The sequence below is a fragment of the Topomyia yanbarensis genome, chromosome 2 (genome assembly GCF_030247195.1).
Source record: "Topomyia yanbarensis strain Yona2022 chromosome 2, ASM3024719v1, whole genome shotgun sequence".
Lineage (NCBI taxonomy): Eukaryota > Metazoa > Arthropoda > Insecta > Diptera > Culicidae > Topomyia > Topomyia yanbarensis.
Window position 1 is genome coordinate 93,760,014 of NC_080671.1, and position 25,936 is coordinate 93,785,949.

Below are 25,936 nucleotides of genomic sequence, written 5' to 3' on the forward strand. Positions count from 1 at the left end.
ACACAGTAAGGGCAAAACCCAAAATGCTCCGTGCGCGACTGGCATATTTTAGACCCTCCAGTCATTAAGTCCTCGGCACGGAACTACACCTTGACTTAGGGTCTCCTACTTTCAGTCGCCTCCTACGACATGGGAGCAGGACTCCAGTGGCTCAATTCTAGGCCGGATACCACACGGCCTCTGGGCAGGTTCATCTGTACACATCGAAATTTGATAATCGAAACTCAACAAAACTTCACCGAACTACCATCAGCCGAGAGTCTCAGCAAAGCCCCAGCCAACAAAAATTCGGCAAAATTATCGGTGAAAAAAAAAATGGATCATCGGTGAAAAAAAAAATCGGTGTGTAGAGTGAACGTTCCGCTGCGTAATGCAGCATACTGGGGAGTTCGCCCGACTCTTCCCAGGCTCCGTTCGCCATTGAGAATGTTTTAAACCCCCTCAACAATTTTACCCATAGCACGGGTCGCATGACACTATGGAATTGGGGTTCCCTGTTTCCCACTGAAACAGGTAGTCCGTAGTGTAATTCTTAGCCGGTTGAAACAACCACTACCGACACTACACGGCTTATCTAGGCTGTTCGGTGAAAGAAGCTGACATTGAAGAACAGCTTCCATATTTCGATGGGCGAACACCCGCAGAAGGAAGAAAGGAAAGAAGGATAACGGGAGGAGAGGGATTTGGGCTATGCTCGAGCCCCAGCCAGAAGGAACTCTTAGTGATAAGTAGGGTCGCAATACGAACCCTGCAATCGCACTGTAAAATAATGTTAGTACCAAGGTATTGTTTTTGATAGTGAATTATTGAAACTCAACGATAAAGTTGTAATGGACTGTTCATGACACACAACTTGTTCTATGTAGTATGAAAATATTTAGATCAAAATACTATTCTACCGTATAACTAATCTTACTAATTTCAAAGATCTTTCTTGGTCGGTGTCCATACTTACTGATCGGTGTCCAACTGCACATACTGGCTCATAGTACCAGTGCATTACTTGCGGTATAAATCAGTTTCGTTAACATTTTGTCTATATAATATGATAATAAGATGGTAATAATATATACCCTGATCAGGAGGTAAGAAATAGGAAATGGTTCCAATAGCTAGTCCTTTCTGTCGAGTCTCGACCTAGATAGACGCTTTGTGTTAGTAGAAGTAGTTCTTCAGCTCTAAACGTTGGGATTTCACTTAGATATCCGTTGAAATAACTGTTCAATTTACGTACCGAAATTTGGCACTAGAATTTTTTACGATTTTGAATATAATCATATTTCGCATAGTTCAAAAAACCAAACCTCATATTCGTGAATTCAATACTTTTTGGTCTATCAACTATTACTTGAAAGGAATCGTTATGTTAAAAAACGTGGTATTTTGAAAACCGTGCAAAAATTTGGGCAAAAAATACCCATGAAAAACAGGCAACACGCTATAGGGTTTTAGGAAAAATCCGCCCATGTGCCAGAGGTGAATAATCATTAGATTGATTTGAGCAAACTGATTGCTAGCATATATTCATAGCATAAAGTCATAAAGCTCAAAAGAAATATAGTACGTAGTTTTCAAAACGAAATCATTCTTTTATCATGATTTATTATAAGGGTGCAATATTTTGGCGCTTCTTGTAGCTAGTATGAGTAATTTAATAAAAAAAAATTATAAATTTATGGTATCAATTGGAAAGAAATCGGCAATCTAAGCTTTTTAGTAGATTTCTCCACAAACGAAGCTTTATCTGTGAGTTCTAAAATACAAACAGGGCAACTATCAATGATGTAACGCAAAATTTTCATTTCATTTACCCCCTCCCTCTTCTCAGGGTTATTGGTTATTTCCTTGGTAAATAAGTCACGAATAAGATGTCCAATATTTTTTTCTTCGGTATAAATAGATTTGGTATGTTTCAGGTTACTTTTTTACACCATATTTCACAAAATGTTGAAATTTTTCATTGTCCCTCCCTCAATACAAGTGTGACATGATTTATAATTAGCCCCTACACCAAGCTTTCGGGTAGTACTAATTTAGCACAAACCCTGTGCTTTTCTACTGCGCAGAACAAGCGACGATATAGTGCGTGCGACGGGAAAATTGAAAAACGCTGTTATAAAGTTTTCCAAATCAAATTTTACTTGCTACCATTAGTTTCCTCGGATTCTTACGAATCCATTGGTATACTATACTTGGGTAGTTTTATGGGAAAAGCGAGAGAAAAAGCGGGTTGAAGAAATCATTCATTTCATTCGCGTGCACGCATACATTCATATGAGTATCGTATATGCGTATTATATTGATATCCTCAATTCTGCAGATAAGAAGAAAAAGAAGCCCGACGGGGGCCTTAATTGGGTTTATATGTTCGATTTCGAACATTACACATTTAAGTTTGTTTAACCTCTTGGAGGTATATTAATATCGAAAGCGTTACATAACAGACGTCGGTCTTGGGTCTCAGATGTTTGCTGGGGGATCCATAAGGTGTGTCTTTCTTTGAAGGATTTTCCTATCGCCGCCATTTCGATTTATAGTTCCGTTTTCATTTTTCGAAGAGATTACTTATCATTGAGCTTTTTGATTTCATCATTGGGTGACGTCGGCGGACCAGCTTCTTGAGCTTGTTGATCTCCTCCGTCAAAGCGCGTATAAATAGGTACCTTTCATCAGCGTGAGATTTTTATCGTTTCTATCGTTTTAATGATTTGGGCTTCCCTCATTTGAATAGGGCCCTGTCGATCCCTGGCTGAATTCGCAGTTTAAGCATTTACTCACCTCGTTGCACGGGACTTGGTGTTCCCAGCTGCAGTTGAGCACCTCCTCTTGATAGCATACCTTCGATCCATGTCCAAATTTTCCGCAGCGGAAACATTACTTCGTGCTGGGGTAGTATCGTCTGATTTTGACACGCACCATACCTAGAAGATTTTTTGGGAGCCGGAGAAAGAAAGTACTAGGAGCGGAGTGTTTACAAGGCTGCCGTTAATCATTGTGGTGATCCTTTGGACCTCTGTGACCCTTTGCTCTTTCAACTCTTCGACGTCTCTATGTTGACGATGTCAAGGTCGTATAATAGGTATTGCACTTTATTCAGGAATAGATACGGCATGATTTCGATTTTCTGTCAATCGGCTAACTGGTCTGTTTTAGCAGTCTATCGTAGGTGCTCTTGGAGGAGATTCAGAGGGCGTCTTGGGTGCCCTTCGTATCTCTTACCGTCGAAACATATTTTGTTGGTTCCGTTCCTAGAACGTTCTTCAGGGTGGCTCAAGAATGGGTTAGTAGAGAGATTCCCACCTAGCCCATTCACTTCTCCAACTGCGCGCAATAGCAGCGATTGCTGGTCTATATTGTCACCTGAGTTGAGGTAGGAAGTATTGTGTGACTGGGTGATGCTCCCCTCCCGAGGGCCATTGATTTGCGCTCATAAAATCGGTTAGTCGATAATTTTTTCTCCTTGCGAAGGAATTACCTGGGAGCTGTGCAATCCTACTCAGGACGGTCTTCCCTATTTGGGTCGGTTTCTCATATATACAGAACTATCGGTGTAATTGCTTCGACTTGAGCAGTACCGACAGGTCAATCTGTCTTGCTAATGTTTGATAACTATCGCCCCGCTGTATCACGTGTTGCACCGGGAATTGACGGCCCGTTGCAAGCCGGACACTTTAATTTCAATTTACACCACTTCCAAGAACGTCCGAAAGATGGTGCGTCACAAAGTCCGGAACATCATTATGTACAAGGGTGGGTCATAAATCCGAAAACAATAATGTGTCAAAAAGTTCGAAACCATTCTTGTGATAATACGCCCGAAAGAGGTGCTGCGTCATAATGTTCAGGATCTTATGACACACACACACTGATATTGGGAGATTAAGACGCAGAGGTATTGCATCATAAAGTTTCGGATACTTTGACGCACAGGCACTGCGTAATAACGTCGTAGGCCAGACATCATTGGGACATTATGACATAGTTCTTATGCAGACCCTACACGAAACAGGAATATTGGCAATAAAAATATTGTCAAGGCAACTTCAATATTAATGCTAATTATTTCTTCACACAATATGCACAGAGAGCGAAATACACCGATCGAAAATGAATGAAATCTGTCGAGATAATTTTATCCAATTTTTATGCAATTTCGAAGCATGTATGACTTTTAGAACAAAATGCGGATTCGCCGAGATAAACTCAGAATTGTGCGATCCTGTACAAAACAAGTATTTTATGAATATCTACCACGTCTACATACCCGCACACAAAGTTGAGATCGACGGTATGGTAATCGATTCAAGTTTGTCATGCGCGGATCTACTGAAGCACGGGGTTACTGTTTCAAGTTCTCATTGCACGAATGAGCGAAGATTTTGAAGATGACGGGACAAAATTGTATGTTCCTTCAAACTCATTTCGGTGAGACAGCATCACCTAATTATGTCTTGTTCGACAAGGTTCGGCCGCCTGCTGGGCTAGTTGCACCGCGCGATATGTATTGAACTAAATATGAACAAATGGGCTATTGTAGTAATAAGGTCCAGTATGCCAAGTGCATAGAAAGTCATTAGGATGACTTTTGATTGGGAATGCTGAAAAGTGTGCCAATTGTGGGAAGAATTCACATATTCTCTTACTATACCCGGAGAATCTGAAGTGTTCTATTAAAAGAGGCAGCGCCATTCACTTCTGCAAATCATATGCTTTCTTGATTCAGGAAGAGTACAGCTCTAACTATTACATTGTGAGGACATCTGTTGCTGCTCCAAAAAACTATAAGAAAATTAGATTCCTTGTAAAAGCTTAAACTTTGCTACCAGCTCGTGTAAGCTCGGACATAAAGCCGAAGATAAACAGCTACTAGTCTTAGAAAATTGAGATCAAACGAGGTGGCTCCAGTGCTTTCAGGAACACCCAAAATCTCAAATGACTCATAATTTAAAATAAAAATTCAACTCGTCGCAGTACCGATTGAACTTTGGTCACACTGTATTATCGCGGAACTCCTTCCGACACCGAGGAGACTTCAAGTCTGAATAATATGGGGTTGCCTCGCCCGCGTTACTACCCTTGAATGTGATGCGTCCCATTTAGGTTTCTATGAAGCTGAGAAAAAGAGCGATAAAGTTTGCAACAGCTTTCGTATATGCTGCCTTATTTTATAAAATAAATAAAGATTTTTAGCCCCTCCCCAAGCCCTGCGCCCTTGGTGGGAGCCAATCCGGCCAACCGCACACTACGGTCCTGCCGGTCGGTAATCTACCCAGTAAACAATTTTGTTATCGAACTGCACCGCTAAATACTTTTCATCATAATATAGCCCATTCCAGAAATATTCAGCCTCATTTTGCCTTACGGCGAATGGAGTTTTTTGAACGAACGTGGTTCAATCAATTATGAAATCCATTTGATTTTTCGGTCATTGTTCGAAGTACAAATGAGCGACCGAAAATAAAAGTCGCAAGGATAGAACATGCTTCGTAAAACCCGTTTCAAATATATTAGAATATAAAACCCGGATGTAAACTTCGAGCATAAAAATCGGACTGGGACTTTCGTTTGTAAGAGTCGGATAAAAAAACCTTCAGTGAAAAAACCGGAAAATAATATATCCGATTCTTACAAAGTAGTTTTTGTTAGCCGAATTTTAATCTTGAACATCAAGATATACGGATGCTCCTACGAGCGAATTATTTATTTTTAACCGGTTTTTATACTGGAGGTTCATCCTTGCCGAGTTTTACGGGTGAGAACTTTTTAAACGATTTTTATACTGAAGAATTTCTGTCCGATTTTAATAATTGAAGTTTTTTCCGATTTTTATATTCTAATATCTTTGAAACGGGTTTTGCGAAGCATGTACTATCCTTGCGACTTTTATTTTCAGTCGCTCAAATCACATCCGTTGGAAAAAAGCAATTCGTCATAATGCAGAATAACAAAACAAGAAGAACAAAAAATAACATACGCAACAATACAGTTGCGCCGAAAATTCAAATTGCCTTCTTCTTACTGCTCCGTCTGCATGTTAGAGTCTAGATGTTTCTCGTTCGCTAAGCAAGCAACGAATGGTACAAATGGGTATGTCGACCTTATATATAAAATCTATTAGCATTAATTTACTTATTTTTTTACCGTAAAACAACAGATGGTATACTGGTATCAATAGGCTGCCAGAATCATTCCAAAACAACTAGTGGAAAAGTAAATATAACACATCTACATAAAAATTTCGTTTATTTCGACAACAATTCATAAATGCACGCAACATCGTTACAGATCAGCTACTGCCGAACGACTGCGCAGTAACTCTCGTAGTTTTAATTCATGATGTAATTCTTCCTTTCAATAAAAATCTGCTACTGACTAGCGCGATTGTAACTCGGATAAAAACAACGTACGAAATCTATGATGGCAAAGATAATCCTGCACCAGCTGCTTCATGCTAAAAGACCATCTCGTCCGTATTTGAGGTCATGCTATTGGCCCGGTTTGCCCTCTGCAGTTGCAGTAGTTCCCTTATCAATGATGACTTTTCCCGCTCCAATAATGAGAGTTTTTCATTTTTCTGGTTTACTTCCTCCGACAGTTGGACGTTTTGTTGCTGTAATCGCTGAACTAGTTCTGGCTGCGGGTGCGACTGGCCGCCACCGGGCGCACCAGAGGCGGCCGGTGATTGCACCTGACCACGTTGGTGCGAGTGATGGAAGGACATGGCACCAGGTGGGCGTAGGGCAAGGTTCATGTGCATTGGAAAGCCACCGCGTTCCCAGCTTTCTGCCAGCGTCATCAGATGGCGGTTCACCTCGAGAACACGAGCTCGCTGCAGGTCGAGACGCTCCTGGTGGGCTTCGGTCCAGGTTTCCTGAAAATAAAAAGAGAGTTTCTCTGTAGATCTTGCGATAGGAAAATTTTGGAATTCACCACCAAGTTGGTAGCTAAAAATACGCATTAGAACATAAGTTAGGATAGTAAGCTTTAATGGGCGGGATGCATCCAGTCGGGAGCTAAATGACTGAAAGGACGAGAAATTGTGTTGCGTTGTGGCGATGATTTCGGCGGGTTGCACACTGACTTCATCATGTTTGACTGCTGCTTATTATTATTATTGCCCAATAAGAGTTGCTTAGGAAATTGCAAGTAGGAATTCACATCAAACCGACTCATATTAAAACTTCAACAGCATGATAGCCATCCTTGCCGGCAGCCCCCATCTCCATCTTTCACGGGGAAGGATAAAAGATAAGGTAGACGGGAAGTGTTGATGCTACCTACTTAACGGACAGATGACGATTCATCAAACTCTTCCATAGGTATCACGGAGTTGGAGGTTTAGAAACGTATAAGCTCTACGATTCGCTCCAAGCAAGTGATGAGACCCTTCAAGCAAAAATGACTGAAAAGACGAGTAATTGACTTAAAAGTGAAGAAAACTCCAGGTCCTAATGATTTTGAATAACGTAATTCTGGCATTCCTGAGCATATTTGGGAAGCAGGCTTCTTCCCAAACAGGTGAAAAATCCAAAGACTGGTACTGCTGCTCAAACAAGGGTAACCGTCCGAATATCCTGCAACATACAAGCCGATATACCTGTTGATACTCTCGGGAAACTCTTAGAAAGGGTCATCCTCAACAGCGGTAATACACCTTACAGGTAAGCCTAATATTGTTGAAATCGACCCAACCATCTCTTTCATGTAATTCATACATACTGCAGATTACTGGTAACCTCAACAGTAACCATGGTGATCTTGCTACCATCCGTGTGGTATCCGGCGGGCTGAAATCTCTCGAAGTATTTCAGCTGAGAATAGACCCACTGGTTTCTGTTCCCATGTCGTAAGAGGCGACTAACAACAGATGCGGCTGTGGTCCACTAGGAGGTTGATAACAGTCTATTGTCTTTCTCGTGACTAAACCAGCCTAGAGGCTGTGTGGCTGTACAATAAGGGACCATTCATAAATTACGTAACGCAAAAATTCCCCAAAATTTACTCCCCCATCTCCCCATGTAACAAAATGTCACAAATTTCTCTATACCCCCCTCCCTTATTACGTAACAAATTCCGAGATTTTTTTTTCTTCAGTAAAAACATGTTACGTAACGATCTAGCTTACTCCATATGTCACAACATGTCACAATGTCATACCCCCTCCCCCCTAAAAGCGTTACGTAATTTATGAATGGTCCCCAAGTGCCGATAGTGAAATGTGCAATGCTCTGATCGATGGTTTGAGTAGCCCAAATTAATCTTCAGCATAAACGTACAGCAACTATCAATTTATCTCATCTGTTGCAGGAAGCAAAAGTTCCGTAGGTTCAAAAACCGTATTTCCATGAAGGAAACTTCTATGTTAGAAAATTACTTAACCCCTTCTTCGTAGCTTACCACAAAATGGCATGACAAATCCACACTGAATGCTTCGTGCATGTGAACTTAAGAATAGTGCTATCGACGCATATCTTTTATCCGACCTCAAACTCGTGATATTTGTGCTGTCACAGTCAATGTGACTGTTGATAACATAAACAAGAAATACGTCTATTGTTCGGCATATTCGCCGCATAATAAATCACCACCATCTGATGATTTCAAAAGAGTTGTATCATACTGTGGCAGAAATCGGTTTCCACTCATAATTGGCAGTGATGCAAATACCCACCGCATAATTTGAGACAGCTCAGACAGCAATTTGAGAGGCTCCGAATTGATGGACTGTTTAAGCAGCTCAAATTTGCATACACTGAATGTAGTAAATCACCCAACATTTGCACGATCTGGCAGAGAATAGGTTTTAGATGTAACTCTCTGCTCTGACTGTATTACGCATGAGTTGGCAAACTGGCTCTTGATCAGTTGAACGCCTTGATGTAGCAACCTCTTGCGGTTCTACTGAGTGATAATTCAATTTTGAATAAATGGTAGAAAAAAATAGATTTAATTGTGTGGACTTTGCTAGATTTTAAATTCCCACTCGTTTTGATCAAACCGTTGATGCGTGTAAACGAAAACTCGAATCGAGTGCCCCTATTGTTGCCTTACAACCCAATACGTTGAGCAAATATGGCGGACGCTACTCTAACCAACGGCTTCAAATGGCGAAAATAGGCTCATTACCCGAAGTAATCACCATGAGTTTAACGATATTTTTATGTGATCATAATTTGAAATGCTTGGAGAATGGCTTTGGAAAGGGAGTGGGGGAGGGTTAGAAGAATGAGAGTGGATGCGTCAGAAATACTTCATTTTATTGTGGTATGCGATATGGATGAAGAAAATGGGGATGTCCAAGGGGGGGGGGGGGGTGGAGGTGATGAAGTAGGTAGGTGTAAGGATAAAAGGAGGAAGGCGATGCAATACTCAACTGTATACTATGCCTTCCATTTGAGATTTGGTTTGTGAAAATCGGCTGATTTTTGCCTTTCTCATATAGAAAGGTTATGCAATCGCTCTAAAAATCGTCAAACCAATCCCGGCCCGGAGGGCCGAATGTCATATGCCATTCGGCTCAGTGTATCGAGATCGGAAAATGTCTGTATGTATGTATGTGTGTATGTGGAAAAAAATGTCACCTTTGTTTCTCAGAGATGGTTGGACCGATTTGCGCAAACTTAGTCTCAAACGAAAGGTAAGGTTTTTTGACTTTTGCCTTTTTCATATAGAAAGATTATGCAATCGCTCTAAAAATCGTCAACCTAATTTTTTTGGCTTGTATTGACTTAGGTAGGAGTATGCAGTAAGGGGTTGCTACTTTAAAATTATAACTAGTTTAAATTTCTTAATGGATCTTCCTTCTTGATCCGCCGTTGGTTTCAAGCGATGTTTCAGTGTCGACACATAGTATGTCAAATTCGTGGCAGTCGATCTATTGTATGTACTATGTGCAAATCGTACTGAATATGTAATATACATTTCCACCATTGTACTGAACATAACCAGCTATGGAATCGTAGTTTGGACAAATGAGAAAGGCACAATTTCACCAATAGGTGGATTAAAACAATTTTTTTTTCGATTTTTTTGTTCCGTTATATTTTTTTTTACATACCTAAGAATCTACTGTATAACGTGGCAAAATTAGGAGTATATCAAAACTTGTTAAAGAATTTTTGCATGTATGCCCAATGGTGATATTCTAAGGGATATTTTAATCGTTTTCGTTATATATTCAGCAAAATCGCTTTCTAGCGATGATGACTGTATTAAATAAGACAATATTATTACAAACGTAGTTCAACACAACCGTTTGCTTAACTTCAGCTTAAAACTAACTAAAAAAGTATAATTGCTGTGTATTGCACCAACTTTAAAAAATACCTTTTTTAAACATTTGACTCCAAATTTGAATGATAAAAAAGTTATATTATACGGCTAGATACGGTAAAGTTGCTGAAGCAGTAGTACAAAACAAGATTTCAGCTATACAAAAAATCTTTGATTTCTTCCGATCTTGTCCGATCCACCAATCCCAAGCGATTTGAAAATATTGAAATTTTTACTAATTTGAGGTACACCGAAATGCTGTAGGACCAAATATTATGTTTGCCAAAATGTATCTCTATGAAAATATGCACAGGCGTCCCTTTTCTTCTCCCTTTCCCACTGATCAAATGTTTATGCAACTGGAAAAGCAAATGTATTCACAAAGATCACCTAGAAATTTCTAGTATTCGAAAGGATATAGAAAATTGGCCTCTGCACTGGTAGGTGGGTAGATGCTAAATTGTTCCAAAAACTAGTAATTGTCTATTTTTAGTTCTTATTAAGGCATAATAACAACAATTTCAGCAGCAAATAATTTTGGCCAGGATTCGAGCCCAATTACTCCTCTGTGCGTTTGATGAATCTATATGGCATCTGTATGTCTCGAAATGCTCAAAATAATCGTACTAATGATATCCTGTTATAATTGTATGATTCAAAATTTGATATCTGGGAAAAGTCGTGGGGTGTCGGGCTTACTCACGGTGTCGGACTTGCCCCCAGTTCCCCTAAAGTCCATTGGACTATAAACGAAAATTAACTGGCAATAAGCTCCATGTGGATGTGCTATTTTTTCGATTTTATTTCACAAACAAGCCAAACGAAGGGGAAAAAGAAGAACTAACTTATTATGAGAAAAGTTGAAACACAAGCGTAAAATTGATCGAGTAATCCACCGAAAAGAATGTATATAAAGAGAGACTCTCATATGCAGCCGGATCTAATGAAAAAATCGGGGCTTAAAGTAGGGGAACTGGGGGTAAGCCCGACACCCTGGGTAAGCCCGACACCCCACGACTTTTCCTAGTTATCAAATTCTAAATCATACAATAATGACAAGATATTATTAGTACGATTATTTTAGGCATTTCGATACACATCGATGCCGTATGGATTCATTAAACGTCAACAAAATAAACAAAACAAGCGAAAGCAAAGTTGATGCGCGCTTGGATGTTATTTTTAGTTGATACATTTTAAGGTTTCAATAGCACAAAAGCTTTGAAAATGACCAGTTTTTGTGTCACACATACTATTCTACTCTCCATATCGTTATTTGAGTGTATTGAAGATAAGTTTGAGTATTTCAATACTGTTAATTGAGCATTTAACAAAAATGTGCGCTGTTGGGGTAAGACCGACAGTTTTGGGTGGGGTAAGACCGACACGGTGTTTAGTTGATTGGGTTCGTTTTTGAATCGATACAAACGACTGGGTATATTTGTTGTGTTCAATTATACTATAATTACGTCATGTTAATAATTGAAATACACAAAAACTATGTTTTTTTTTGTCTTTATTTATCAGTATTGTCTAAAAGCCGACCAAAAAAATTAGGAATTAAATTGAACGTGATTCATAGTTATATTACAAACAGAAACGAAAAGTATAATCTAATATGAGATATTGAAATGATATTGATGAAAAATTTTCATTGACCGCCGGATTATTGATCAACAGTATTCCGAAAAATCACAACACGAACCGGATAGCTTACTACGAAGCGTGCGTCACTTTTAAGTGAATGAGTCCTAGTAATAGCGTATATAATCTGTTTGCAGAACAGCTCTTCCTACTTAGAATGGCTATACAAGTGGCAATTAAGCTCGAAAGAATTACTTGAGAAAACCCGTACCATAATATAAACCATGCGTTAAACACTATTTATTCATAACACCACGCATACGAATGCTCTTCCTCTTGCTACGCGATGAAACTACAGAAAGCATGCGTTTGCATCACACATACTCATATACACATAATTACACTTTATCACACATACACAATACATTTTTAATGGAAAAAATTGGACATAAAGAAAGTTTAAAAGGGGGTCGCTCTTGCCCCTTTGGGGTGTCGGTCTTACCCGCAGCGTTTTTAAAATGTCGTTTTTCTCCATTTTTTGGCTACCAATAATTTTTAATGAATTCAATTTTTTGAAACGCTGAAAAAATTAAATTTTGTTAAGAACCACCTAAACAAGGATTATGCACAGAATATAAAATTTTAGGAGCTTTGTGGAATTTTAGAAAAAATATTGCGCTTAAGGTGTCGGACTTGCCCCGAGGTCCCCTACACACCGAGTCTACTATTGACGACTATAGTTACTTGAATATTGAATAAGAAAATTGGGAGCCATGGCACAGTGGTTCAGAATGAGAATTTAGCAGGAATTTTAACTTTTTGCGAAAATTAAATTTCTTAGCCTTACAATATGTTTGGCAAAGTTGTTGTGCTTTGCAACGCCCTTCTTTTTGTTCAAACAGAAGCTATGGTGGTTCTAATTTTAGCAATATTTAAAATTGAGCTTTTTAACGGTTTTAAGCTTGGCTGTCTTCGATAACGTTGTAGAGCAACACATTTTAGACAAATTTGCTGAAGACACGCTAGCTCTAGCTTTTATACTTTCTATTACACGAGAAATCCAACTGCAAGCTTTAGGGTGTTGCTTAGAAAAAGTTTTATTTCTGTAACTTTTGTCGTTTTTATTTTACACTAAAGGGCCCTTTGGACAACTTGAAGATTATTTTAGGCCGCATAATTTGCTATGCAACACCAACTACTAAACATTTTTCGTTTCAAAGTTATGAGAACTTTTACATAACAAATATAACTCTTTCAAATAGCATCATCTTCGATCAGGGCACTTCACAGTAAATACTGTTGCTGCCATATGAAATAGCATACTTTTTAGTAAACAGCATCAAAAAATAGCACATGAGATATTTTTTATATCTTGCAATGTTTACTAAAAAAAATAGTATATTTTTAGTAAAAAAGTTTATTATTAGTAAAAAGTAAAAAAAACATTCTAACGACAGAAGCTAGAGGTACTGAGACAAATTGTTCTGCTTCAAAATCTCTGAAAGTATTTCTAAAATGATCCTTATGAAAAATCAGAACTGCAAAAGTTATATAAAGAAAACCATTTTTTAAGAAACATCCTATTTATTTGGTAAATTTCTTGTTCAACGAAAAATAGACGAAATAGAGTTAGATTCTCTGGAAGATAGCGAAACTCTATCTCGAACCATTGACAAGTTTATTGTTCCCACTATTCAAAATAATGGAAAAGTATTGTAAAGTGCAATATTTTATCATGAAAATGAAACTATATTTTTATATTGTCCACCGTGAGAGTAATTTAAACATATTTCAAAGGGTCAATTCATGAAAAACCAAATTTTTAATACAGTAGGATTCCGTTCTTGGTAACAATATATTTTTTTCAGTTGTCAAAACTGGAACCATGCCAAAAATGAAACCTTATTTTAAAAGCTTTTATTTTCAATTTGTGGCTTCATAAATGTTACAAGAACCTTAATTATATAAGAATATGTTAAATGGAATGAAATGATTGAAAAAAAATTGTTCTAATCCACCTATTGGTGCAATTGTGTCTTTCTCATTTGTCCTAACTACGATTCCATAGCTGGTTATGTTCAGTACAATGGTGGAAATGTATATTACATATTCAGTACGATTTGCACATAGTACATACAATAGATCGACTGCCACGATTTTGACGTACTATGTGTCGACACTGAAACATCGCTTGAAACCAACGGCGGATCAAGAAGGAAGATCCATTAAGAAATTTAAACTAGTTATAATTTTAAAGTAGCAAACCCTTACTGCATACTCCTACCTAAGTCAATACAAGCCAAAAAAATTAGGTTGACGATTTTTAGAGCGATTGCATAACCTTTCTATATGAGAAAGGCAAAAGTCAAAAAAGTCAATTTTCGTCAAAATTTTTTTTTGAGATTACATCAAATCTCAACGTTTCATGCATTTTAAAGTCATTTGGCATCCAAAATACAAATTCGATTTTGAAATTTTCCCTTACTCCCCTCTTTGAGAATTTTTCATTTCAGTTTATATGGGAATTTGCTGTGTGGTCGCACTCTTCAACCCGTAATTCCGGAACCAGAAGTCCAATCAACAAAAAAATTAATAGCAGTCGATGGGAAGGTTGTACCTTTCGTTTGAGACTAAGTTTGGCCAAGAATTTGTTCTAGTTACTCCTCTGTGCAACGTCACAAAATAAACAAAACATGCGAAAACAAAGTTGATGCGCACTTGGATGTTATTTTTAGTTGAAACACTTTAAGGTTTTAACAGCACAAAGGCTTTGGAAATCACCAGTATTCTTGCAGCACATTCTAATCTACTCTCCATATCATTATTTATCTGCGTTGAGGATAAGTTTGAGTATTCCAACCAGGGATGCCAACGGTACCGATAAACTACATTTTTTTCGGTATATTTACATTTGCACAAGCCGTACAGCCCGCTACAGCGACGCATCACTACAGCTCTTGCCAGAACGGTAGCCAAACCGAGTACATTTTCCCGTATAACAGTAGAATACATTTTTGTTTTGCTGCTGTACTCCGACTGCTCGGTGAGAGTGTGGCGTAGTAAAGTTTGTTCTCTCGCTTTGTACATTTTTCCCTGCATAGTCAAAGGGAGAGGCCCGCACACGAAAGCGTTGATGCCGGCCGTGGCGTAAATAAGCAGCATTCATTGTCGTCATTTTTGAATAAAAATATTAAAAATATTAAAAAATGTAAAGTAAGGAAAGAGAAGCTGTACCGCTCGCGTCTGGTGGCTGTACTGGGGACAGTAGTTTTTTGTCATGTTAGTGCTTTGCACACAGGCAGCCATACAGCGCTAGGCGTCCTGCAGTAGCGAACGACAGCAGCATCGAGAGAGAAATGAGAATGTAGGCAGAAAAATTACAGCCGCAGAAAAGGTAGGCATTTTGCATCCTTGATTCCAACACTGTTTATTGGGCATTTAACAAAAATGTGCACTGTTGGGTAAGACCGACAGTTTTAGGAGGGGTAAAATCGACACGCTATTTATTTATGGTTGAGTTCATTTTTGATACAATGCGAACGACTGGGAGTTGTTTATGGTATTCTACTTTTATAACATCATATTAATATTTGAAATATACGGAAACTCTGGTATTTGCATTTGTTCCTTGTCAGTATTGTCTCAAGCCGACCAAAAAATTAAAAATCAAATTGAGCGCGATTCATAGTTTTATTATAAAACGAAAGGAAAAAGGATAATCTAATATGAGATTCTAAAATGATATTAAATAACAATTTCCATCGACTGCCGGATTGTTGATCAACAGAGTTCCGAAAAATCATAACACGAATCGGATAGCTTACTACAAAAGCGTATGTTACTTCTAAGTGAATGAATCTTAGTAACAGGGGATATATTCTTCTTGCAGAACGGATCTTACTTTTTAGAATGGCTTTACAAGTGCTAATAAAGCTTGAAAAGATTAAGAGGGAAAATCTTTACCATAATACAAACCAAGTGTTTATTCACACCTTCCTCTCTTCCTCTTGCTACGCGATGAAATTCCAGAAAGCATGCATTTGTATCACACATACTCATATACACATAGTTACACTTTACCACACATACACAACACATTTTAATGAAAAAAATGGACAAAACAAATCTAACAAGGGTTACGCTCGTGCCACTTCGGGGTGTCGGTCTTACCCGCAGCGTTTTTAAAATGTTATTTTTCTCCATTTTTTGGCAACCAATAATATTTAATGAATCCAATTTTTTGAAGCGCTCAAAAAATTATATCTTGTTAAGAACCATGTAAACGAGGATTACGCACAGAATATACAATTTTTGGAGCTTTTTGGTATTTTAGAAAAATGATTGCGCTTAAGGTGTCGGACTTGCCCCCAGTTCCCCTACTTTGTGCGACTAACAAACGCAAATCTCGCAGCGCCACAAGATTGGTCCACCGCAGTACGAATAATTCGCCCAATCATGAAGAAAAAACGACCTATAATCACACTCGGCGAAAACCAACAATTTTATCAGTCCCCGATTTTGTCAACCCCCAATTTTAACAGCTTTTTAACCCGATTTTGTCAGCCTCATATGAAAATTGGTAGTTTGATGGGCTCTAGCAGTAAATCCATTTTTGAGCATATTTTTCTTTAAATATGCAAAAACATAATTTTTATTTTGTTTAGATTTTGCACTGTCAGACCCCCTTAAGGGAAATTTAAATTAATCAATCAGAACGGGTTATGGGGCTATTTCTAGGGACTAAAGAAGAATATTTTAAGAGCTTCGGTTTATTAAAAAGAAAGGAAAATATATGTCCCGATTTGGTCAATGTCCCCGTTTTATCAGCCTAAAATTCACCAAGGAGCATATAAAAATGGGTTTTGACTACATAATCTAATTATTACATACAAAAAAATCGTTAACTAATCCAAGTTGTGAACCTTGGACTGAAAATTTTTATTTAATACTTTAATTTTCAAATAAAATTTTAAGCGCACTACTCATTAACTCTTTCGTGCCCAACTTTTTTCTGGTGCATGTAGGGTTTCAAAATTATTTTCCTTGAAAATGGTGGGAAGGAAACCTTTTTTCATAAAGATAAGTTCTTCACTCGCAGTGCTAGAAACTGCTCAATTTTTACCTTCCAATGCTCAATACAATTCTCCAAGAATATCAACAATAGTCCGATTGCGTGGAAAACGTAGCCAAAGATAGTCCGAATTGATAAGTTTTATCAGTTTTCAATAATATTGCAATATAATGAACATATACGAAAAATTCATTTTCCGTCGTCAAAGCAAGTTGTCTCTGGCAGCACTGCTCCATCGGAATCCAATTAGACTAATTGCAATAACTTCAGTTCTAGAGATGATCCTTGTAACTGTTATTACACAAATGAAAGGCAATAGTCTCATTTATTAGCCTTACTTGTTTTTGTGACTAAATCATGCTTCAATAAAAAGTTATAGCGATTTAACCCATTCATGCCCATGTTATTTGTGGACAACAACGTTTTTAAACAGCTATAACTTTTGATTGAGGCAAGATGTGCTCACAAAAATAAGTAAGGCTAATAAATGTGTCTATTACCTTTCATTTGAGTACTAACAGTTATAAGAATCAGCTCTAGAACTGAAGCTATTGCAATTAGTCTGATTGGATTCCGATGGAGCAGTGCTGTCAGGGACAGTTAACGTTGACGACGGAAAATGAATTTTTCATCAATCTTCGTTATGTTGTAATATTATTAAAAACTGATATAACTTATCAATTCAGACTATCTTTGGCTATGTTTTTCACACAAGAGGACTATTGTAAATATTCTAGGAGAATTGTATTGAGCATTGGAAAGTAAAAATTGAGTAGCTTCTAGCAGTGCGAGGGAAGCTATTCAATTTTTACGAAAACTACAAGGGGCAGCCCTATGGGGTTGCACGAACTGTAGACGTAGGACTATACTACTTAATGTAAAATATTTATTTTCTTAGTACTAAGTGTGTGGAAAAAACACCCGGACCGGTGAAGAAAAATCAAATTTTAGACAATATAATCACATCTCATGTATAGACCAAGCTTTCTAGTTGCTCTCAAACTGATCCTAAAAGTTCAAACACCCTTGGATAACCCTAAGTTTATAGATGTGTTTCGATGCCACAGAATTGTAAAATTATTAATATTACGTCATGAAAATTCAATTCTTCCGTGACATTTTTTTTGCCTGCAAAATGCCCTGTGTGCATGCAAAGCTCATGATTTATTGGGATATTAGCATTGATCGGAAAAATGCTTTCCAACGCTGCCCATTGCATACATACAGGACATTTTGCAGGTCACCAGAAGCAGTTCATATTACCACCGCCACATGTTCATTTTACCCACTCGCTATCAATATGTCTCATTTTTGGACATGTTTAGAAATCAAGAATCATGTTTGAAAAAATGTGTTTATGACGAAGTATTTTTACCAGATATGTACAAAACATGTCTAACAAGAAACATATATGGTGATTGTAATATCTCATTCACTTATTAGTTAGAAAATAATGACTTTGATTAACGTGTTCATTTTACCGCCAGTTCCCCTACCTACCAACACATTCGCCCCAAACATTGAACCCAAGCGCACAATGCAAAATGAGTCAACGCTGATGATGATGGGTAGAGCGAAAGAGACAACTAGTACCACCACGACACTATTAGCGCATTTCACCAAAATTCAACGCGGCCTATCCCGATTGAAAGGAACGGCCGCGCTTAGCCCATCTGTCATAATAGCGAAGGGCTGAATGATAACACATTTTGTTCCAAAAACAGCCCTGCGTTATGCAACACTTTGTGCAGGTTGATTATACCAGTTGCAAGTGGGGCCAAATTCACCAAGTTCCGTAAAATTGCTTTTAAATTACAGAATTGATAAAATTGCTGGGATGAGCTAAACTAATTAATCAAATCCTGTTTCAAAAACTGTCCCTGCGTTTAAACCAAAATGGGAAGCTTATTACTACCACTACATTACTTAATTTCAAGCGCAAATAGCAAATACATGTGTTAGTTAAACCAAAAATTTACTGGCAACATTACAGCGGCATTTGGGAAGCAGTTGGAGCGGTCGCCTGTTGGACGACACAGTGTAGCGTCGCTCCACAGCCAGTGTAACGGACTTCTAACTCAGCTACACTGGCTGTAAAAAACACAGCACAGTGATCTGCTTCGCCAGCCGTTCAACAGGGAACTGAGCGTGTCTGTCCGTTCTTTAAATAGTCGATGATGACGTCATTCATAGAAGCGTAGCGCGCTAGGTACACCAATCTGTCGTACAGGGCTTGGGAAGCGTGTGTGTGTGTTAATGCGCGATATTTTGACAAGGTTGTATATTATTTAATATTTTAATGCTATGATATCAAAAATCTTTGGATTTATCTGTTGGAATCTATTCTTAGAAGTATTTTGGGGCGATTTGTGCAAAAAATTTGAAAATTTATCGTGAGATGGCTGAATTATATGCGTTTAAAATTGGACCACTTTTCGTTACATACCATTTTTGTAGAATTTGCAGAGTGCACCCCCATATCGAAAACAAAGACGTAGTCCTACGTCAAAAAAGGCTTTTCGTGTTTTTTGACCCCACCGTTTTCGAAGAATAGTTTTGAAACCCTACATGCACTAGAAAAAAGTTGGGCATGAAAGGGTTAAAAAGGTTGATGTCCACAGGACAACATGGGCATGAATGGGTTAATCAATAAAAATGCGCCCACTCTCCCACTCCAAACGAAAAATTCATTTACTCACCATATGAGTCCCAGCTCGGCCTAGATATTTGATTTTATCCTGCACGATCGACAGCTGCTTGAGATACCAATCGCGAGCTATCTCCACCGCCGTTAGCCCCTGCAGCAGGATATCTTTCTCCTGTTCGATCTGCTTCAGCCGCTTGAGCATATTGTAATCGACGCCATTCTGCAGTGTGTGTCTCCGCGGTTCCCGTCTCCGGCCGTTGCTTCCCCCGCTTTTCTTCTGATACAGACCGGTTGTGTGCATACCCAACAAGGGTGATGAACTTGTGTTCGAGAGATCAATTTGACCGTCGGCAGGTCCGCGTGTCAGGCGGACTGTTTTGTCCGATTCACTCATGAGCAAAGACATTTGCCAGTTTTGGAGCGCATTACGAATCTCCGCCTTATCGATGTTCGAGCTTGGCTGGGATCGCTCCAGATTCTGTGCCACTCGAGGGGGTTTAGGTGGACCGAACGCTCCCGGTAGAATGATTGGCGGAGGCTCAAGAACCAGATCTAGGTCACTGTCCGGATTTAGTTGAGGCATACTGAGTGTCTTTTGTGCTGGCATCGCGTTGTTGGGCCGGACTGTTGCCGTGTTAGTGCTGTTACTGTTCCAGGAGGGTTTCGTAATGGCATCTAAATCCAACAGGGGGGCTGATGGAGGACGGACAGAAAGTTTTGTAGGGGAAAGTGGTAGTTTTTCCGAATCCTTAGATAATCGACTAGTCCTGGTCGATTCAGTTTGATTGCGAAGCAAGCAGATTTTGAGGCCGCCACAGAAACGATCGAATGAGAGCAGTCCATTCGGGGGCGTAACCTTGCGCAAACTATCAATTACTCCCCGAGGCAGCCCTTTGGAGCCGTCGTCCTGCCAGCGGTCTTCGATGTCGGACAGCTTGACGAAACCGGTTTTCTGATCATCCATAATATCGAACAACGTGCGCATAGCGGTCACGAAAGGCTTTGGAAGTCCTTCTGCTTGGTTCGCACCGGTTCCATCCTGGACCGGATGCTGCGGTTGCGCCAACTGCTGGTGATGATGATGGTGATTATGATGCAGGTGGACTTCGGTTATGCCACCGGCACCATTCAGGGTGAGAATATTTTTACGATTACGATTTGTCGTTGCCATAGCGTTCACTTTGACCCGGTTTTAGTTCATTTCGGTGTTGCTTTCAGTGGTCTCATGCAATCGCTGAACCGCTCAAATGCGGTGCGATTTTTTTGTTGCTCGCAGGTCTCGCCAGTAACCTACACTCGAACAGGGCACACTCTGAATAATGATTAATTTGAACGCGAACGCACTCTGCATGCAGCCTTGCGCGGAGATACCAAAATTGAGATCACATTTTTTCAAGTCTCCCTTTTGCAGATATTTGTTTATCCATTTTTTCGCTTGAGTCACGCTGCTTGATTTTTTCTAGCTCGGGATGCCTTATTTCAAACGGTTACGGCTTGCAATTTTTGGTTTGTTATTTTGTTTAGTTTGTGAATTTGGAGACAAATATGTTTAATGTTCTATAAGAAAACTTTCCAGTTTATTTAATACGAAATAATTGAACAATAATGTTCGACAATAAAATAAACAAGTACACCAGATCTAAGGACCAAGAGCCAGAAAAGGCGTGAAACTACACAATTGAGCACTGTTGACGTAGTATAATTTTCGAAACACTCATATCAAATTTTGTTCGGAACATAAAGTATTTGTACAGAACTTGTGTGCGTTTGGTCAATCATTTTAACAAGCTTCAAAATGGTACCAAATTAATTGTTCAACCTCTTCTAGAACAAGATCACTTCGATGAAGATTAAACCTGGAAACGATTGAACAGAAAATAAAAAATCCCTCCTTCACACTCGACCGTGTCCTGATGGAGCATCCCTATAGTACTGCCGCGATCACATCACATCACTTCAACTCAGTTCACTTCACTCAATTAGCCCAACCGCTTACGTTTTTACAGTTAACCACACTGTCTTCGGACCGCAGCAGGCACATTACCCTCGCTATTATTACTTGGTGGCATTCTGATCGTCGGAATGGGTTTGCCAGCAATCTTCTTCCAACTTCAATATGCCAGTAGTTTTGTCTCCACACTCTGAAGCTGAAAGGAAGTCGGATCAAATTTGCAAACAATACCACAACAGCGCATTGGATAATTGCACTCAGCCGCGCGCAGAAGACCTGAACACGCGTAAATGGGCTCCGCTCCCCAAACATTCACCAATGCACACGACTGCAGTCACTTTCTGGACTCCCGGAGGAAACGAGCTTTTAGATCGGTTTATTGCTTATTTTCCCTACTCTTACATTTTGCCACTAGCCATCGTTAAAAAAAACTTGATGAGATGAAATTTGGCATCACGCGTCCAGCAACGAAAATATTTATCCGAAAGCGTAAAGTTGGTCCAAAGCCGATCGTTGCCGCTTGGTATGTTGCGAACAAAATGAAGAATGGACCCCCGCCTAATCCATGCAGTCGCGAACCTTGCTCTAAAGCTGCTGGTGTACCATTTTCTGAGGGAGGTGGCACTGCGAGACCAGACAAACTGCAAACCAACCGCGAAACGAACCAAACCAACCGGACGAACGTTAGAAACTATGCGACTGTTCCACTCACTGCACAAAACTATACTAAAAGGTTGGTTTAAAGTGTTTATGCTTTGTGCGACCAGGTAAACCAGTCGTATTTAGTTGGTGTGCTGCTGGATCGTTCGTCGTACAGAAGTACGGTGAGAGTGGAGTTCGAACAGTCGCAACTAAATAAACCATTTGGGGTTTCTCGCTTTTACTCTGCTCTTCGCTCTTTCCGGAGGTATTATGTTTGTTTGCCCAAACACATCGACGACAGCAGGACAGGTAAATCATAATACCTGTAGTGTGACCCGAGCGATAGAAAATGCAAAGAAGCACTTACATCGGCACAGACATTTTGATTAAAAGATTACGAAAGTCGTTTTTGCGCGATCTCTTAAAACCTCGTCTAAAAAAACCGATGTTTATCCACCTAATGGTAGAATTGTGCCTTTCTTATTTATCCAAACAATAATTCCTTGATGTTTAAATATCCTTAAAATGGTTATTACGGTGAATACAAGCGATCGACTGCCACGAACCTGATGAGCTACGTGTCGGCGCTGAAACACTTGCAACAACAAAGTAGAATATTTGTTTAGCTTAATCAGCGTTAGCTAAATTTTGTCTTCATGCAAATTTATTTTGGTATGCGTGGTGAGGGTGTAAGGGTAGGGATAATATAAGGGTAAATGTGAGAGGTTGGTTGAGCGGGTGCGGGAGAATGCGAGAATCCCTAACCTTACTCCCTAGCTTATTTTGGTGAACGGGGTGGGTATGTGAGAATGGAGTTAAGAGGAGCGGTGGTGCGTGGTGGGGAGGGGATGACGTAGGAGGAGAGAAAGGGGGGGTAACCTTCAATCGGACCCACTGGTTACGCTCCCGTTTAAATTTCAAAAAACGCATTTTAGTCAACAAAAAATTAGGTTCGGGCGATTCTCAGAGTAACATAAGTTTCTATAGGAGAAATGCAAAAAAGTTTATGTAGGAAATTCACGAGAAATCGGATTTGTTTACTCATAACTTCGATTCAAATGAAATTCTGTAGCAATCAATTCGAATGCTACATCTTTCATTTTAGACAAAGCTTGTGAGAATCGAATCAGCTATATATGAGAAACAGGTGTGAATTTAATTTCGGAAGTACCGGTATACCAGTTTATAAGGGAGTGTCATGAAGATGCTCTTAAATTGTTAGCCAACCTAATATCAACGAACTACCTTGCGACAACCATGATTATTCCGTGCACTATTGATGAGTGAAAAATAAAGTAACCGCCCGAGAGCAAACACGCGTTTTCTTACAAGTCGCTTTTCGGGATAAAATTCTGCGGCGTTCCTCCTCCTAGTGTACAGTTACGACAGTTAAATTGGTGACGAGTGGTTTTGAACATTTAAAGTGATGGCTAAAGTAATCCGCCACAGGATGTTCCGGCTGTTATTTTTGCATCTGCCGTACCAACTTCATTTACAATCGATCCATTCGACCGACACAAAATGAAGTGGTCGAGATGGGTAGAACGGCTGGAAGGTGCATATGTTTTATTTGATGTACAGAATGAGGTTAGTTTATACATGTTGCTTCACTACATGGGAGAAGAAACATACGACATTAGGTTTATTCCAGTACCAGGAGCAACTGGAAGTACTCCGGAGAAAATCGTTCCTGTACTCTCTTCTTCTCTTTTTTCTTCTTTTGGTAGCAAACCGGAGTAAAAAGGAGCAAGTATTTTTTGCTCCAGAGTGACTTCCGTGTACTGGAACAAGCCTATTATTAGCGATAAACTTGCACCGGAGAGACCTCAACAACAGACATATGACGCAATTGTGCGTTTACTGGAAGCGCAGTTCAACCCACTCGGGGCAATGCTTGTACAAACCGACAACAATGGCCAACGTTGGATTATTTGCTTTGCATCGAAGTCTTTAACAGTAACTGAAAAATGTTATTGTCAGACAGAAAAAGAAGCTCTGACATTAGTATGGGCAGTTGAAAGGTTCCAGTTCTACCTCTCCGGACCACAATTTCAACTCGTGACAGATTTCAAAGTCCTACTGTAATTGTTTACTTCTATGTCCCACCCTTGGGCAAGGATGGAAAGGTGGGTTCTAAGGCTTTGACTATTCTGTTGTTCACATTCGTAGGGACGAGAACACTGCCGACGCCCTTTCACGTATTTCATGCACTGCAATCAAACCGTTTGATTCTGCTGAAGATCTTATGGTGCAACATAGAAAAATTCTAGAATGAGAACTGAGGAGAGAAAAAAAGCATTTTTGGCACCGTATGCCCCGGCATTGTATGGCAACACGTCCAATGTTATTAGTATAAGCAATGTTCGTTTGGATTCGTTTTTTGACAGCTAAATGCGAATCCAATCGATCCAAAATGGAGTCTCCGCAGTTCTCTTTCTCGAGTTTTTCTAGTGCAACATATTGCCGCTATAGCTGTTGCGGTGGTTGCAATTTCCTGGGATGAACTGCTTGATAAAATGCGAGACGATGTAGAAATCAAAGATATTCTCGGTTGTTTGGAGGATGATACATTCAATTTATTACCCGTTGCTTACCGAATCATTTCTTCAGAACTGTGCGACGTTGGAGGAGTACCATCGATTTCAAATCAGCATATGGTACAATCGATCGAGATCAGCTATGGCAGATAATGCATGAGTACGGTTTTCCGGATAAGCTAACACGATTAGTCAAAGCGACGATGGATCGGGTGATGTGCGTTGTTCGAGTATCAGGGACACTCTCGAGTCCCTTTGAATCTCGAAGAGGGTTACGGCAAGATGATGGTCTATCGTGCCTGCTGTTCAACGTTGCGTTAGAAGGTGTAATAAGGAGAGCGTGGATAGACACGAGTGGCACGATCTTCAGGAAGTCCGTCCAGCTTCTTGGCTTCGCCGACGATATTTACATAATGGCACGGAACTTTGAGGCGATGTCGGAAACGTACATCAAACTGATGCCTGAAGCCAGCAGTATTGGACTAACCATCAACGTTTCGAAGACAAAATAGACGAGAGGAAGAGGTTCTAGAGCCGTCAATGTGAACCTAGCATCCCGAGTTCGGATTGACGGTGACGAAATCGAGATGGTCGACGAATTCGTGTATTTGGGCTCACTGGTAACCGCCGAAAATGATACCAGCAGAGAAATTCTGAGACGGATCTTGGCGGGAAATTGTGCCTACTTTGGACTCCGGAGGACTCTCAGGTCGAACAAAATTCGCACGCACGCGCCGCATGAGGTTGATGATCTACAAGACACTGATTAGACCGGTGGTCCTCTATGGCCACGAGACCTGGACTATACTCGTGGAGGACCAACGCGCCCTTGGAGTTTTCGAACGAAAGGTGTTGCGTACCATCTATGGTGGCGTGCAGGTGGAAGACGGAACGTGGCGCAGGCGAATGAACCATGAGTTGCATCAGCTGCTGGAAGAACCATCGCGCATACCGCAAAAATAGGGCGTTTGCGGTGGGCTGGACACGTCGTAAGAATGTCGGACGACGACCCGGTTAGGATGGTTCTTGAGGGCGCCCCTACAGGAACAAGAAGACGGCGCGCACAGCGAGCTACCGTGCCAGATAAAGAACGACCTGCGAACCCTTCGAAGAGTGCGAGGCTGGCGACAAGCAACAATGGCCCGAGTAGAGCGGAGACGGCTTCTGAATACAGCAAGAGACAACAAGGCTCTTTCCTTAACGGTAAGGAAAGGTATAGTGGAGTACTTGTT

The 25,936-nt window shown here is 39.8% G+C and overlaps 1 protein-coding gene across 7 annotated transcripts; it reads right to left on the reverse strand.

The window, feature by feature from the left end:
- Nucleotides 1–6,230: 6,230 nt before the first annotated feature.
- LOC131678849 (suppressor APC domain-containing protein 2) lies at nucleotides 6,231–22,262 on the reverse strand. Of its 7 annotated transcripts, none has more exons than XM_058959252.1 (3): nucleotides 21,928–22,262; nucleotides 19,627–20,864; nucleotides 6,231–6,871 (listed from the first exon to the last, which is right to left on the reverse strand). In XM_058959252.1, the coding sequence occupies exons 2-3, from the start codon at nucleotides 20,743–20,745 to the stop codon at nucleotides 6,452–6,454; spliced, it is 1,539 nt and encodes a 512-aa protein (XP_058815235.1). In that variant the 5' UTR covers nucleotides 20,746–20,864; nucleotides 21,928–22,262; the 3' UTR covers nucleotides 6,231–6,451. The 7 variants fall into 7 exon arrangements, with proteins under 7 accessions (XP_058815235.1, XP_058815233.1, XP_058815231.1 ...); XM_058959250.1 differs by having other exon boundaries at nucleotides 19,627–21,131; XM_058959248.1 differs by having other exon boundaries at nucleotides 19,627–21,430.
- Nucleotides 22,263–25,936: the final 3,674 nt, after the last annotated feature.

What these genes read in the sequence shown, in the direction of transcription:
- LOC131678849 (XM_058959252.1), bottom strand. Translation starts at nt 20,745, where the DNA reads ATGGCAACGACAAATCGTAATCGTAAAAATATTCTCACCCTGAATGGT. An exon ending in GCCGAGCTGGGACTCATATG is followed by an intron (nt 6,872 to 19,626) that starts GTGAGTAAATGA and finishes TTTTATTTTCAG; the next exon opens with GAAACCTGGACCGAAGCCCA.